General features: G+C 40.3%; 1 protein-coding gene across 1 annotated transcript in view; it reads left to right on the top strand.

Annotated features, from left to right (window-relative positions):
• Positions 1-1,630: 1,630 nt before the first annotated feature.
• LOC103801173 (receptor tyrosine-protein kinase erbB-4-like) overlaps positions 1,631-17,215 on the top strand; it is a gene marked incomplete at both ends in the record, with an annotated part of 68,214 nt that continues 52,629 nt past the window's right edge. The window contains 5 exons of the mRNA XM_009073578.1: positions 1,631-1,704; positions 3,212-3,302; positions 4,568-4,767; positions 13,951-14,083; positions 16,101-16,194. Of these exons, the coding sequence (XP_009071826.1) occupies positions 1,631-1,704; positions 3,212-3,302; positions 4,568-4,767; positions 13,951-14,083; positions 16,101-16,194 (592 nt within the window). The remainder of the gene's footprint in view (positions 1,705-3,211; positions 3,303-4,567; positions 4,768-13,950; positions 14,084-16,100; positions 16,195-17,215) is intronic.

Raw genomic sequence — 17,215 nt, 5'->3', positions numbered from 1 at the left:
TTCTGATTGGGGTACTAAAAACTCAAGCTGCTTCCTGATTGTGCTGCTGCCTGTGACAGGATGGGGTACACCAAGGAGAGCTGTGGATTTAATGATGGGCAGCTCCAGCTAGCAGCAAATGCTGCCTCCTCCTCTCCCCCAGCTTGCAGCAGAAGCAATGAGCCTTCAATGCTCATTGGCTTTTTATCTTCCCTTTAGTTGTCCATTTCCAGTTTCGCAGTGAGCTGAACTCTCATTCTTGGAGCTGTAAAATGCAGCTGTGCCTGTCCTACTGAAAACTCCTGGTTCTGATAATAGCCTGGTAGAAGATGACTGCATTATTCTAAGGTTTTATATGTTGATTAAACACATCAGACATTTGACTGTTTAAGGGGTTTAAATGTATATTTGCAACTTAAAAAGTATTTTATCTTAATATTTGGTGCTGAATTTCAGCAGCCTCATGTTTATTACAGGCAAGGGGTTTCCTTTTTGGACAGTAATGCATTTTGAAAGCAAAGTGCTGTGTTTCTGTTAAGTAGTCAAAACTGGTTATTTAGTTTTCTGAGAGCCCCAAATTGTTAAAATGAAGTGATTGTGATGCTTCTGTGGTCCAGTGGGCTTTATGTTAAGGTTCAAGAACTCATTTTGTTGCTGCTAGCCTGGAGTCACCTCCAGGATGGTTAGAAGTGACCCCATCAGTCTGTCACCGCATAGACTTGTGAGGGCTGTCCCCAAAGACAACCTGGTTGATTACCTGCGTGTTTCAATTCCAAGAATGATGTGTCCTGGAAAGCAGAAGGAGAAGAGGGGGAAGTGCATGCTCCACATTTACTGAGGATGTTTCCTAGTCTCAGAAAACTTACAAAAATGCCGTAACATGGCATTGCAGGATTTTTTGTTTGGTTTAAGCTTCTGGTTGGATTCTTTAAAATTAAGGGAGAAAAGTAGCATATTTACTAAATGATGGCATCTCAAAATCAAGCTCAGCTTCATCTCTTTATGCTGTAGCGTACCTAACTTTGAGATTTTAATTTTTTAGGGGTTATTTCCTTTCTCATGTGATAAACTTCCTTGGCAAGGATCTGTATGTATTTTTTTATGTTCCTGTTCAAGACCTTCTAAGAAGTGTGCCCTTTAGATGCCACGTGTCAGGAACTACTGGCTGTTCAAGACCTTCTAAGAAGTGTGCCCTGTAGATGCCACGTGTCAGGAACTACTAGCATGCTCTTAGCTGTGTTTTGCTTATAGCTTGTCATTGTTTCAGGAGCAGGTTTGTTAGTCCTGGTAGTACAATACCACAGCTGTACCATCAGAGTTAGTATTCCTGGAAAAAACATTGGAAATTCATCTTTCCTTTAGAGAGAACACCCATGGTGGTTTAGAATTCCTTAATTTTCCATAGCATAGGTGTTTGCTAAAGCATCAATGATTTGAACCTTGAAGATGCTAAGCACCATTATTTTCATTCAAGATGACTTGGGAGAAGTTAGACACAGGTCATCAGGAACAACAGGCTGAAGAAATCTGGCGCATATGCTTCAAAAAGCAAAGTGTTGGGCACCTTAATGCTGCTTTCTACATGGTGTGGCTTTGACAACCTGATCTTTTATTATTTAGAGCATCATATTATGTGTTTTTAATCTTTCAGAGACCCATATCACACCATCGCTGCAATCAACCCAGAGAAATTAAACATCTTCCAAACAGTGAGAGAGATAACAGGTAACACACCCCTGGTTTCCTATAACCAGAACTTCTCACTTTGCATTTTTGGTTGTCATTTCTTTGGTTTTCTGAAGATCACAAGGTACTTTTTTCTTTAAGCTCACCATGCTGTAACTTGTATTAAAGTTTAACGCAGAACAGCATCAGTGTTAGGTGATATTCACAAGTGTGTTGTCCTTTGCTTGTGAACACAAAATGCCCATTATGTTTGGGGTCCAAGACCTTACTCCTAAGTGGAGAAGGGATCTTGGTCCCTGGCTAGCAAAGTAGGACAAGCGTTGCAAGGAGGGGACACCTAGTGAGGAAAATGGTGCTGAAATGTGGGAAACCATTGTCTTCACCTGAAAGCATCTGACATATGCCTTGGAAACCAGACAAGCCAATCTGCTTTTACAGCTACTTCCCTTGGTCTAACAGAAGATGCTGATGCAAATTAGCTTCTGCAGTTTAAAGACAGGTGTATATAGTGGGGTGATAGTGCCTCCCAATTTTTGTGACTCCTCAGCGGGGTCGTAGAGCTAGAACTCTGTACTTTGTTTTCTTGATCTTGCTTCTTGTTTCACCATTAGGGGGACAGGAAGGAAGATACTACAGCTCTGACTTCACAGTTGTTTGCTGATTGTGTATAGATAGGGAAATGTAAAAAAAATTATTTAATGCACAAAACCTCCCCACCTCTGGGCACTACAGCTTGATTGTAGCTCGGTGGAGCTCAACAAATGTTTGACATTTGAAAGGAACTCTCTCCCACATGCTGCACCTCTCAAAAGTTGTGTATTTCAGCAAACTAGTGGGATTAAAAATGAGAGTAAACTCTTAATCTCTCCCTAATTAATGTCAAAGATAATGTGACGTCTGGGTGTCTGTAATTCGCCATTCCTGAGCACACTAATTGACAGTCTCAGCTCTCCTTCTTAAGTGGAATTACCCCTGTACTTAACTATGTACTGCATCTTAGTTCAGTACTGAGTCAAAATCATTGGGAACTGTACTCTGTGGAGGTCTGTGTAGCACAAAACAAGTGGTCCCACATCCCAGTGCAGAGAGTGCTCTGGTGGTAAACAGTCCTCACCTCAGAAATGAATGCAAGGTCCTTGTTTTAAGGAAGTCTTGTAATCTTTTAATGAATCATCATGGGTCTCTTAACTTCTCTCCCTAGCCTCTAGCATATTTTAGAATGGCATGGTGTTAATTCAGGCAAATGTTTTGCTGCTGCTGTTTGCAGAAGGCTGGAGGCCTTGCAAGATTCTGCCCTGTGTTTAGGTTTACCCTCACTGTGACTATTGCAAGTGGATGTAATGCTGCTGTGACAGGTCTTCCTTTGCTTGCTTGGAGAAGACAGTGGTGAGCAGCCTGACAGTCTGCAGCATGCCTTGTTTCCTTCTTTTCTCAAACCAATACTGTCTTTCATTTATAGGCTAAGCCTGTTCTAACTCATGTGTGCGTAAAAGGAATCTTTGTGGCTGAAATTACTGATGTTCACATTTGCCTTTTCCTCCTTCAGGGTATTTGAACATACAGTCATGGCCTGAGAACATGACAGATTTCAGGGTGTTTTCTAACTTGGTTACCATCGGTGGAAGAGCTCTCTATAGGTAAGATACTTCCTCTGTTGCTGGAATAATTTTTTATTAGTGTTCAATGATTCTTTGTTCAGGAGCACAGAATGCAACATCCTTTGAGAAGGACATCATAAGTCATTCTATTTTTCTCTGTTACCAAGGTATTCATTACCAGTGTCTTTGCTAATCATTGCTTATAATGGGTAATACCTTCTGAACATAATTCTTAAAAAAGTGAAGGTCTTGGTTCATTGCTGTAGCTTAATAGCTCATGGACTCATTGTCCAGAAAGTACATTTTATGGTTTAAAATACCTTGTAAAGAAAAATAACTTACAAGACAAGAATAGTAGAACTTAGCCCCATTCTGAGGAGTTTTTATGGTTGCATATAAACTGTTGGAAGTGCAGGCTCATGTGCCCCAAGAACCATGTGGTTTAAAGAGGTAAAAGGTAAATACATGGATGAGCACTGAGATCATCTTGCAGGTGAGGTGTCCATGAGCTCTGTAGTGCCATTCTTACCAGAGATATTTCTGTGTGAAAACTCATACAGAGAAAATGGTTTGAAATGAAAGAAAACGTGGTAAGAAATAATAGGGGAAGCACAATGTGGTACCTGAGTGGTATGATATATATAGCAACCCTTGGGTCCCCATTGTGGAGGTGTAGTAAATCAGGCATGGGATTCTGCTGGCATCTTCAACAGCAATCCGGACAGAATATGAATAGCAGAGAAACCTTGAGGTTGAATTACAGCCCAACATTCTGTTTCGAAGCAGCATTTTTTATTGGGAACAGCTGGAAAACAATTATAATCATTAAAATACAATAACTTAAAGGATGCCCAGAAACTGGATATTGTCTTCGCTAATCTTCAGTCATAAAATATGTGCAGTCATTTCCATGTTACACAGACAATCATTTACTGTTCCTTTGATGAAGAAAGGCGATAACCACATATTACAACAAAAGAAAAATGAAATGTGGAAAGTGGGCTGGAACAATTTCCTTGAAAATAACAATTTCTTCCTGTATTACTTTAAATGACATTAATTTGATGCCTGCCAGAAGATGTTTTAATACATTTTGCATGACTTTGTCAGTTTCTCTTTAGCATATAAACTATCAGGGTGTTAATCCTGTTGAAAAAAAAATCAGAATTTTATTCAGTTTTCCTAACAGCACATTATCTCAAAAAATACGTTAATGGATGAAATGGAACTAGTTGAGGAATTCTGCTTAAGTTGTGCCTTCTGGAGTTAATTCCTGTTCTCTCTTACTTTTGTTCTCATCACAGTGGCCTTTCCTTACTCATTCTAAAGCAACAAGGCATTACCTCTCTGCAGTTTCAGTCCTTGAAGCAAATCAGTGCTGGCAACATCTACATAACAGACAACAGCAATCTGTGCTACTACCACACTGTCAACTGGACCAGCCTCTTCAGCACTCCCAGCCAAAAGACAGTGATCCATCGGAATAAAAGGGCAGAGAACTGCAGTAAGTACTGTTGCTCAGTGCACATCATTGTCTCTGTGGTTGGCTCACCTGGGGCAAAGTGATAGAACTACTGACAGGTTATACTTCAGTGAGCAGGCCAGAAACTCAGCTGATGTCTTTTGGAGCTCCATGGACATCAGTGGAGCTGTGATCATTTACAGAAGATAAAGATTTGGCCCAGTCTGCCTCTAATAACCAAGCCTCCAATCTTGCCAGCTAGAGCATTTGTGGATGGCTTGTAGTTCTGGTGTGCAGTGCGGTTTTTTCTGTTCCTGCATAGGAAGCCAACTATGAAACATAGTGTATTAATTGGCAGCAGGAGGTGTTGCCAAGGAAGAGAATCATCTGCCCAAGGATGGTGGACTGCTGTTTGCTTTCCCCTGCAGTGGGGTTGAAGTTTGATAGGCTCAAGTGGTGAGGAACCACCTAGTTCTGTGCTAGCAGTCTATTAACAAGTGTATTCTGTATGTCATGAAGAACGAATTAGCCCTTTGAGATTTCCCGTGAGGAATTTCTTGACCTGACAGATCAAGCAGTCTGAAGAAGTACAAGGTCTTGATGACAATGCAAGAGTCACTAGGGTTGTATTCCAACATCCTAATGGTCCTATCTTGCCAGGAGATACAGGAACTTGCAAACCTTTCAGAAAGCACAGGTTTCCTCTCTAATATATGAAGAACTGCTGATCATGGGAGAAAAATCATGCTCTTGGTGCTCTGATGTTTTCTAACATCAGATTTGCTGTAGCTGTCTGATAATCATTCCTCATTTAATGAAAGAACAATCAACTTCTTCTGTTCCTAGAGATACAGTATTAAAATAAAATAAGCAGCAATAAGGTGGAACATAGGCCTCATGTCTCATACAGTGATGCTTCCTCTTTGCTTTAAGCTCCCTATAACTTGCCATGTGTTAGAAGACAATAGAAAGTCACTCAGAGGTAAAGTTTGTAAGGTGCTTTTTCCTTCATGGAATAGTGTCCCAGTTGTTTCACTGGTTTTGAGACCTTGGGAACATAGCTGAATACAGTAGTTTGGAAGATATTCCCATAATAATTGTCAGGAGTCCCTTGTCAAATACCTCTTTGCCCTTTCCTGGGATCACTCAATTTGAGTCCCTTTGAAGCTGCCACAACTTCTGAGACATGGACTTCCAGGGCAAACAGAAACTTGGATATGCTGTTACATCATCATCTTGCATTTTTGTCTTGTCATTACATTTGCACACAAAGGGAAAATGTAAACTTTAATTCACTTCTGGCTTGTTGAAGATTTGTTGTAACAGAGACTCATCATTTTCCAGGAAGCAAAATACTCCTCAAGATATTTTAGGAGATATAACACCAAAGGAGTCTTAACGAGTGAAACAAATCTCATTCATTTCATTTGAAGAAGTTGCAATGTAAGCTACAGTACCAAGGGACTAGTTTTAAGGATGGACTCTAACCTGTGTTCGTTAAGTGGACTGTGTATAATGAACACAGGCCAAGGGCCAAGCGACTCCAATCGAGAGGCAGTGCAGTCCTAACAGGGACAGTGCTTTCCTCTCTCCATCCATGTCTGTGTGAATGAATGGGTTAATATTTTGTGGCCTTTTGAGATTCAGCATTAGCTGAGAAGAGTTATCCTGCTCCTTCAGCTCTGCCTGGCAGTCAGCACCTCTCAGGGGTTAAATGGGTCTGATGTCTAACTAAAATCTTATGATTTCTTGGAGTAAGGCATCACTGTATCTTAGAGCCAGATGCATTTCTCTAGCATCCTTTGAAGCATCTGTGATTTTCAGGGTAGGCCAACAGACTGTAGTTTAGGAGAGTTTTCTGTGCTCATGCCTCAGAGTGACAAATAAGACTCATCAGAATGGGGAAGGGAGATGTGTAAGTAAATATTTGCAGGATGAGGATCCATCCTCTGTGGCAGAAATACTGTCTGTTTCTATGTATGGAAACTACCAGGCCATGATTTATTAATAGAAATATCCATTAAGGAACATTTTTTCATGATTCCCAGTGAAGAAACAGTGTAAACCATGTTAATCATTACAGTTGCTCTCAGGTATGTTTATTGTTATTTCTTTGAATGTGTTGAGTCACTATCAACTTGAGCTTGTTTCCCTCACTACCTAGTGATTGTTAATGGTTCAGAGCAAATTACAGAGAACATCTTCTATCAGTGTGTAGCTTTTCTTAACACTCATGGAAGAGGTTCCAACATCTAGTCACCATTGTATGTAAGTGACTTTTATGATCTATCACAAGTTGATGATATCTTTTCCATATCATTTAACACTCTGTTCAGCTGACTTTATATGTCAGTGAGAAAATACTGAAAAATTGTTGAGGGAGTGAAATTTTTGTGGAAAAGTTTGTCTATATTAATACTTCATCTTTGAGACAATACTGACATGTAAATTTTGACAAAACTCAGGGTTTTTTCAAGAAAAAAAACAGAGTTTTTTTTCCACAAAGAAGGTAAAGACAACAGACTTCAGCCAGTGAAAAATGCTACAAAATTATCCAGCACACAAAATATACTTTATACTCCTGATACCCTCAATTACTTCATCTTGCTGTTTATACCACTTGTTAACAATGTTAAAATCCTCACAAAATATTTCACTACCTCTGAGATGGCTTTTCCACATGCTGGTTAAAAGCCTAGGGCAGGCTTCCCTTTTTTGTAGAAAGCTGAAAATACAGGAGCAAAACATAGATGTATATTTTTAATTTAAGGAAAAAATCCATAAACCCCAAGATGCTTTTACTGCTTGGTGTTGTCCTTCTAGCATTTTCCCATGCAGAGCCACAAAGAGGTGGGTACCTGGAAGGAATGGCTTTTCCACATGCTGGTTAAAAGCCTAGGGCAGGCTTCCCTTTTTTGTAGAAAGCTGAAAATACAGGAGCAAAACATAGATGTATATTTTTAATTTAAGGAAAAAATCCATAAACCCCAAGATGCTTTTACTGCTTGGTGTTGTCCTTCTAGCATTTTCCCATGCAGAGCCACAAAGAGGTGGGTACCTGGAAGGAATGTGAGCCTTCTCCTCCTCCCTACACATTCTGGGGTAGAAATGTCAGCATCCAAGCTTGTGTACACAGGGAACATAGGAGAAATCACCATGGAAAGGACAGAGGTATGTGATCATCACGGAGGCTTCTGGGTTTGGGGGCAGGCTACAGGAGATTTGAAGGCAAGGGACAAGTTGAGGCTTCGACAGCCATTGCACCTTTAGCACAGTCAGGTAGTGTCTCCCAAGGTTGTTTAAGAGTTCAGATGGCAAATGGGCAACTTCGAACTGATAAGCCAAATGGAAATTAATTGGAGAGCATTTATCTAAAATGCAGTTCATGAAGCTGTCATCTAATGTAGACTTTAATTGTCTGCTACTATAAACTGTAATGTTAAACACTGTTCATAAAACTCACTTTGTTATGAACATCATTAATGTAGAATGAATGACTAGAAAGTTATTTGCTAGAGAATGTGCTCTGGTAGTTAGATTTTACCCTTGCTCTGTGCTGAAGTGAAAAGTCTGCCTTTTTTTTCCCAGCATGAGGGGTTTTTTTATGGAACAGTGAGAGGTGACTCATGTGAAATATGAGTGCACGCAAAATAAATGCAAAAAAATGTTCTTTTATACAAAGTTAATTAAATAATTCTTTCAGCTTTAGTGACACCTGCAGTGTAAGGTGAAACCTTTCTAGGCAAAGGGTGTTATAAATGTGATTGTTATGAATTATATCAATTTAGCCACCAATTAACAACTTGAGTAAATGATTGCATTAGTTATAGGGCATGATACAAAGCTAATTGAGGTCTGCAGGAGTTTTTCTGTGGACTTCATGGAGCTTTGGATCAGGCCCATAAGTGTAGAGCCAAATAACAATAATTTTTCTTATTTTAGTAACTACTTTTTTGTTTTCTATCTAGATTAGGGAAAAACATTAAACCTTTCTGCTTCTAACCTGTGTGACCCCATTAATAAAGAATGAAGCCTTCTTCCAAAACTCCTGATGAAAATGAGTTCCTGTCAAGAACATTATTGTTCTTTCCTTCCACGTGTGGCTCTGTGATATGCTGGAGCTTCAGAACATGCTCAGCCCATGGAAATGCCAAATAATGTGTCTAAAATTGAAGCATTTCTTTAGCTATCCTGATAATTAAAGAAGGGGAAGACAAGCATAATGGGTTTTATATGCTGTCAAAACAACCACTCCCTTCTTGCCAAGATTCATTTATGAAAACATTTCTATTTCCTAGAAATGAGCAGAAGGAAATAGTGATTTTTTTTGTTTCTGTGTTTTGGGTTTTTTTCACAGACTACATACACTGTGTTGGCTAGATTTCAATAATCATGATTTTCTTTATTGAAAAGCTTTTTTTATTTGCTTAAGGTTGCTCAGTATATTTTCTGAGCTATCCTGTTATAGTATCTCTTGCAGTTTGAAGGGATATTTCAGTGCAGCACTGTGTGTGTGAATTAATTCTGATCCCAGAGTAGACTGACAGCTGCAAATAGTGAAAAGAAAGGAAATCCTAGTAATAAATCACAATTTCAAGTTACCAAAAAAGTGAGAAAGCGAGTAGGAAACTACCTTTCAGTGATAAGTGTGGAAAGCAAAATCAGAAGAATTACTGAAACTGAAAATGAAAACAAAGGGATCTCCAAAGCAGTATCATTTTTTTATTGTGTGACAAGTACTTAAAGTCAATCATTGACTAGAAAATAGAACTCTTCACATAAAAAGTTGGCTTAATTGGAACTGGGATAGTTTCTGGATTTTCCTTCTATCTTTTTCTTTGCTGATACAGTTTAAGGCTGAAGCTGTCTGTTAATCCCGGGTGTCCCTGTGGCAGGCAGTGTGAGGCAGGACTCATGTTTGTCTGGTCAGTGTCAGTCACACATCAACAGAAGATCAAGGGAGATTGGCAGACCAGGTGTGAAGTGCTGGAGGCTGCTCGGAGGGAGCCCTCAAGTGTGCTCTAAACCCTGAGGCATAATTGGGGGTCCCCTGAAATGACTACCTGTGCCACTCAGAACTTTTTCTGGGTGCTCCTGTAGCCAATGAATGTGAAAGGGGTCAAAACTGGCCTTGAATACTGAGTCAATGCACCTCTTGAACTGTACTGCACATAGCCAGCATGAGACAGAAACACAAGAAATGTCTATGAAGCAGGTGAAAAGGAAACTGTGAGCTAACGTGTAGCATTTGCTAGTGCAAAGCTTTTGCCTAGTTCCTTTGATTTCTGTGGAGTTCAGTCAGTGACAGCATAGTGGAACTACTGACATCTGATAGTTGTTACAAAAATGTTACTATGCTTAAAAGAAGTTAGGGTTGAGACTAATGAAAAGCTGAATTTTGAGTCTCTGCTCATACTGGCTTTACTGGGGTGGCTCTTTGGATTGCAGCAGAAACACTGCTGGTTTGCAGCAGAGCTCAGGGAAGGAGCCCGAGGCATCTCTCTGAAATGCCCTGTTGAGCAGTTCAGGCCTCTCTTGCTGTGCTGGAATCTGTGATAATTAATACACTTTGAAGGACATTAAATAACCACTGGGAATGACTCCTAAATGTAATTTTTTTATGTTTGCCTGTACCTGATTTGAGCTTTGAGGCAAAAAAAAGAGGCCAAAAAGATACTCCTGAATACCTTTTGGATGCTGGCATTAAAAAAAGATTATTAAAAAAGGTGTGGTCAGATATTCCAGCCTTGATGAAATGTGTGCAGACTTCTCATGTCTGAGGTTATTTGTGGTGTATTGAATAAGAGTAATAATAATAACATGCATCTACCCACTGAATTACATGTCCTGTACAGCAGAGCTGTGCAGGGTGGGCAGCAGTGCAGTACAGGTAGGAGGCATGCTGGTAGATCTCTTGTTCTTGGATCAGTTTGCCTGCAAGGGCTGGAGGACATGAGATATTTGATTGGTTCCTATGCTGCTTGTAAAGGTGAAATGTCCTTTTTTTGGTACTGAATTATGAAAACAGTGCAGGCAGCAAATCAAACAAGTAGATGAGGATCTGCCACTTTCAATCTCAATAAAGCAATATGTCCTGTTGCAAGAAGGAGGGAAATAGACAAGAAGCTTCACTCCTCTTGCCTAGGTGCAATGTGGGCTAGAGGAGAGACCATGCATACAATTGTTGTTTACTGTTGTCTGATCAGTGCAGTGGTCAGGAAGCAGGGGGACAGGGATAGCCCAGGCACTGTGTAGCAAAGGAAAGGACTGCTGCTGTGACATGGACTTCATGCATATCAGCAAGAAAAAGGAGGTGCAGGAGTTGCCTGGTAGGAAATAGGAGAGGACATGAGCCAGGCATGCTGTAGAGATCAGGAAGATTTGTTTGACAAACAGGGTGCCAACATCAAACAGTGCTGTGTGAGGGAAAGCTGTGTGATGGAGGAGAGGGTCAGGAGTGTTGCTGCATGAAGCAGTGCTGTCCTGTACTGTCAGCTGCTATGACAGATACCCAGTGCTTCAGTGTGGGACATTGGATAACCCATTTTAAACCATGCCTTGGAGAGCAGAAAGCATTTTTCTGCTGACTCTCCCATGAGTGTAGAATCACAGAATATTCAGAGTTGGAGGGGACCCACAAGGATCATCGAGTTCAATTCCTGGCCCTGCACAGGATGTGCCTGAGAAGAGTGTCCAAATGTTTCTTGAACTCTGTCAGGCTTGGTTCTGTGACCACTGTCCTGGGGAGCTGTTCCAGTGCCCAACCACCCTCTGGATGAAGAACCATTTTATAATATCCAGCCTAAACCTCCCCTGACACAGCTTCAGACCATTCCCTCAGGTCTTCTCTCTGGGAACCAGTGACAGGATGTCAGTGCTGACTCTCCATTTCCTTCTGCGAGGAAGTTTTATGCAGCAATGAGGTCTCTCTTCAATCTCCTCTTCTGCAGGCTGAACAGACCAAGTGACCTCAGCTGCTCCTCATGTGACTTCTCCCTCAAGGCCTTTTACCATCTTCGTTGCCTCCTTTGGACACTCTCTAATAACTTAATGTCTTTCTTATGTTGTGGTGCCCAAAACTGCATACAATATGCAAGGTGAAGCTGCAGCAATGCAGAGTAGAGTGAGACAATCACCTCCCTTGACTGGCTGGCGATGCCATGCCTGATGCACCCCAGGACATGGTTGGCCCTCCAGGCTGCCAGGGCACACTGCTGGCTCATATTCACCTTGCCATCAGCAAGGTCCCTTTCCATGGCATTACTTTCCCTCGTCTCGTTCCTCAGTCTGTACATGTAGCCAGGGTTGCCTCATCCCAGATGCAGAATCCAGCACTTGATTTAGAAGGGCTTTGTGCTTCTTAGGTGATAAAACTCAGTATACTCTTTAATTGTTAAGGTAGATTGTAATGGACAGTACCTACCTCACTGTTCCAGCCTGGACAGGAGAGAACCATCAGGTATCCCGAAAGGAAAATATGGCTTTATTCTCCTGTCACCCAGCTATGCTGCTATACTGAAAGAAGTGTAGAAAATTAGTCCATGAAGGATCACTGTCTTTTTATTTCATATAAACCTGCCAGGGGGCTTTTTGGATTTCATGAAAACATTTTACCATTGCCTCTCTTTAAATGTGTGCTGGGTGTAACTGTTTTGTACATGTATTCAGTGTGTGTGTTTGTTCCCAACCATTCATCTTCATGCCACAGCATTGGAGGGGTTGTAGAATTCTACCAGCACACCTATTTTTAATTTATTATTTAACACTTCCCTTAAGTTGTTTCCAATGGCTTAAAAAGCAAACAAGTGTCTATATTTTTGCCATCTCTGATATTTCGGGTCATTGCTGGTCTTAATTTATTCAGTCCAGTGTGTAATCCATTTGTGTAGAGCATTTGTGTAGAGGGGAAGTGGAGGGGCAAGCACTGACCTCTCCTCTGTGGCAACCAGTGACAAGACCTGAGGGAATGGCCTGAAGTTGTGTCAGAGAAGGTTTAGGTTAGTTGTTAGAAAAGGATTCTTCCCCCAGAGGGTGTTTGGGCACTGGAACAGCTCCCCAGGGCAGTGGTCATAGCACCAAGCCTGACAGAGTTCAAAAAGCATTTGGACAATGCTCTCAGGCACAATGTTCTCAGGGATGTCCTGTGCAGGGCCAAAAGCTGGACTCGATGATTCTCGTGGGTCGATTCCAACTCTGAATATTCTGTGAATTTGTGATTTCATTGGGCAAAAGGAATTCAAATTAAGAGATCTGTCCTTTCACATGCCAGAGTTTGGGTGAAACAACACCCAGAGTTTCTTCAGGTGCTGGAGAGATAACGTTTCCTTTTGCATTTTTCTTATTTTCTCCATCTGTCATATCCAGATATTTACATAGAGAAGGATTTATATAAAATGAAAATACAGACTTACGCTGTTCGAAACAAACTTTCACTCTCAGCCTGTGTTCATTGTTTATTTTGGTGTGGGTTTGGGGGTTTTAATATCTAAAGGTTCTTTGGCTCTTCGGGAGCTTTTGCAACAAATAATTTTAAAATTGCAATTAACAGTGACTTTCCTTCAACTTTTTCTCCACCATCCATAAATTCTATTTCAGGCAATTCTCAATTCACAGGTAGTGCTTGTTTTTTAGTTTAATAGTCCTTTCATGGATTTGGAGAATTGATTATTTTATTTAATCCTTTAAATTTTTGGCGTTTAGCACACCCTGTGTCAGGAAAGTCTGCAGGTTGGTCTATCCTTTCTATGAAGAAAAAATCTCTGTTTTGAACCCGATTGGATTCCTGTCTCTTTGAATGCCCATGAGGGACTTGGAAGAAGCAGTGAACAGTTGTTTCGTGCTTACTTACCTCCTGGTTGTCATTCAGGATTTTATAGGCCTTTATCACATCCTTTTTCACCCGTCTCTAAGGCTGCTTTTCTGTTTATTCCTGGTATAGAAGCTCTTCCCTGGTTTGATCATCCCTGTGGCTCTCCTTTAAATCTTTTTCTTGCTCTATTTTTTCTGAAAGGAGAAGACCAGAGGTGTGCACAATATTCCAGCTGGGAGTGCACAGTGTGTTTCTCTAGTGGTGTGATGGTCATTTTCTGCTTTTTCTCTGTCCTGTTTCTAGAAAATCTGAACACTGGGTTTACTTTTCTGAGCATGGTGGAATGCTGATGCAATGTTTTGCTTTGGAATTCAGAGGACTGTGAACACTAATGACAATATCCTCTCTCTCTGCAGCTGCTGATGGAATGGTGTGTAATGAGTTATGCTCCAGTGATGGCTGCTGGGGCCCAGGGCCAGACCAGTGTCTCTCCTGCAAACGCTTCATCAGGGGAAGGACCTGCATAGACTCTTGTAACCTGTATGATGGGTAAGATACTCCCCTCACACTTTTCCTTGAAGTTACTGGTTAAGTTGTTCAAGACTTTAATGAGTAAGTTATTTTGGATTTACATTAATCAATATCTGGCTCCGTTGCCAATATTACTGATTTTGAGTGAAATATATTGTGGGATAAGATTTAAGGATTTCTAAATCTGAACTGCTGTTCCGCTGCCTAAAATTTTCATACAATATCAAAAGTTTGTTGTGTTGCTGATGATGTGCACAATTTGATTTAGGTGAAGACTTGTGAAAAACTCACCATTTATCCCTGCTTGAATACTGACACACATATTCAGAATCATACAATTATGTTCTTTCAGATGAGTTAGCTTTAGGTATATGATCAAGAAATTCTCTGAATAATAACCCCAAATTAGGAAAATACTTTCTTTTCATTCACTGTCTTTCTTGTTTCATGATGCCCTGTGTAATCATGCACACAAATACAAATAATAAAACCCAACATTAATTTTTCCCTCCCTTTCCTTCTGCAGCTTATGCTGAGGAAATACCTACATACAGCACAGCCAAGGTGTCTGAATATGCCTTCTGGCAGAAAATTGGAGCTGAACTGCCCACATGAGCTGCAGAAGCAGAAAATCATGATTAGGCTGTGGAGGGAAACAGATGGAATTTCCCTTCTTGTGTAACAGTATAGCAAGGTCCCACACACCTCTTTTAAAGTCAAGATAAAAAAAACCTTAAATTACTTAAATTATTATTTACAGCTCAAACTGCTAATTAAAAATAAGATCACTCTATGGTTTCATTCTCCTTCTTTTCCTGCCTTGGATGCCAATTTATGTAACTGTTAAGGAAAAAGTATCGAATGAAGTTATACATGAAAATATTCTAAACTCTTCTATTTGAGGAATGCATGCAAAAAATACTTTGTCAGAGTCCAGTTTTATATGCTTAAAAGCTCCTCTCGCCTCTCCTTTCCTCTCCTCCTCCCTTGCCCCCCACTAAAAAGAAGAGCTGCAGACCACAACTGTGGTTCATGCTGTAGGACAGCAATAGTAATTCAGAGCAGGGTCAGCTGTATTTGACATCTCTTTTAGTCCTCAACAGGAAAGACTCACCTCCAAAGCCAGAGGAGGGTGAGCTCCCTTGCAGCAGTCAAGTGAGGTTTTCCTCAGCTTGATCCTAATGTCCTCAGCAGATCCTAATGGCTGTAGAGGAATGGAGGGTGTGCAACAACAAACTAAGCATAGAGGCCTTCACTCTTTACCTGGATGTTACTAGAGTCCACTAGCATGAGTGTGCAGCACATCTTTAACTGGTTAATGCAAATATTTTAACTGATGGGATATATTTTAATGAGATGGGATTCATCCACAAAGCTTAGGTTGGTCCAGCCTGAGCTGGTTGCAAAGATTCTATCCTTAGTAGGACAACAACCTGTTCAGATATTAATTCATCTCAGTTTAGACGAAGGTAGGATGAATTGTGTTGAGAGAGTGCTGGAGGTTTGTGGTGAGGGTAACTGGCAGCTGAAATGTTTGTAGGAAGAAATCCAAGCTAACATCAGTAGATTTTTTTCCTCTCTTATATGCGGTTAATGAAAAGAGCCTCTTGGGTGATAGATTGACCTCAGTCTAGAATTGTTGTTGAAAATGCTAGGAGCCTTGTGGAGAATAGGGTTTAAAACAAGAGTGTTCATAGAGATGACTAAAGCAACAAGAGCAGCACTGTCATCAGTGTTCACATGTAACAAGTGGCTTCCTGAATCTGAGCCATGAGTGACAATTCTGTAGATGAAAATCAAGAAAAGAGCTATTTTGTCCTGTTAATGAAGTCTGTATTTCTTAAGAAAAGAGGGGGGAAACCCTGCAGTTTTATACTGGTGAACAAGATGTCTTCTAACTCACCTGGCTGTGACTGAGGTTGCTGATGGGGCCTTGTTTGTAGCTGGTGTGAAGCACTGTGATGTCATTGCCATTTGTCTTAGTCTCAGTCTGAATTTGGCTTTCTCCTAACCTGCCTGCAAAATGTTTTTCTAGGGAATTTCGAGAATTTGCAAATGGTTCTGTCTGTGTGGAGTGTGATCCCCAGTGTGAAAAGATGGAAGAAAACATGATTACATGCTATGGACCGGTAAGAACAAAATTTTTTACGTTACAGGGTAACTTGTGAAAGTTACCTGCTAAAGCACAGGCATTTTCTGCTTACAGGCTTTAAAGCAGCTATTGCAAATTAGGGTTATCAAAAGCAGAAAATGTGCATATTCTGCAGGTAGAGAAAGAACTCTGCTCATGTTAAATTGGTGCTGGGAATAAACTTCCTTGGATCAGCCTTCTTAAGAGAGATTTAAAAAGTTTTTCTTTTCTTTCCTGAGTTGTCTTACAGATGTGCAAGATTTCTATGGACAGAGTTGTGATTTGAATACCCTCTTTTATCCCTGTTTTCATTCTTTACTGTCAGTTCTGTCCTGTTCTACTACAACTTCAGTTAACTTTTTTTTTTTCCATAAAAATAAGTGTGGGAATTTGTCTCTGTCTCTCAGTTGGAACAGTTTTTGTTCTTAGGTTAGGGCTTAAGTTGTTTTGATAGGCTATTTTTTAATGCACTCTAAATGAATGTTAACTCTGGCTCTCACCTTTATAATGGCTAGTAAGTCTTTTCAAAGATTATTGCTCATTTGTGAGACAGAAGTTGTCTTTTTGTGTTAGTTTTCCTGTATATTGCCAAGATTCAAAATCACAAGTATTCCTTGAATGAGGAGTTGTATTTTAGGCTCATTACCACTGAGAAAATTTAACCCATAATTTATTTCCTTACTTCTGTGACTTATTGAGTGGGAAAAAAAAAGAGTCATCAACACTTTTGCTACAACACTCTTGTTTTCTGCAACACAACCATAGGGCAAGAAGCTTCAAGTGTTCAACCCATGAGAGAAATTTGGATTTGTAGTAGGGCTTATGGACATAAAATCCTAGACCAGTGCTCAACCTGAACACTAGATTTGGTTATGTATCATCACAGCTTTAAAATTTTACTTTTACATTGTCCAGGAGCCTTGGCTATAGTCTGTAGCAATTTAGTCACATATATAGTCTGTAGCAATTTAGTTACATATGTATTAAGAAGGAGACAGTGTAGTTCCTCAGTGTTTCTG

This window comes from Acanthisitta chloris, unplaced genomic scaffold (assembly GCF_000695815.1).
Source record: "Acanthisitta chloris isolate BGI_N310 unplaced genomic scaffold, ASM69581v1 scaffold19254, whole genome shotgun sequence".
NCBI lineage: Eukaryota > Metazoa > Chordata > Aves > Passeriformes > Acanthisittidae > Acanthisitta > Acanthisitta chloris.
Note: the sequence above shows the minus strand (reverse complement) of the source record. Positions and strands in the feature narration are given on the sequence as shown.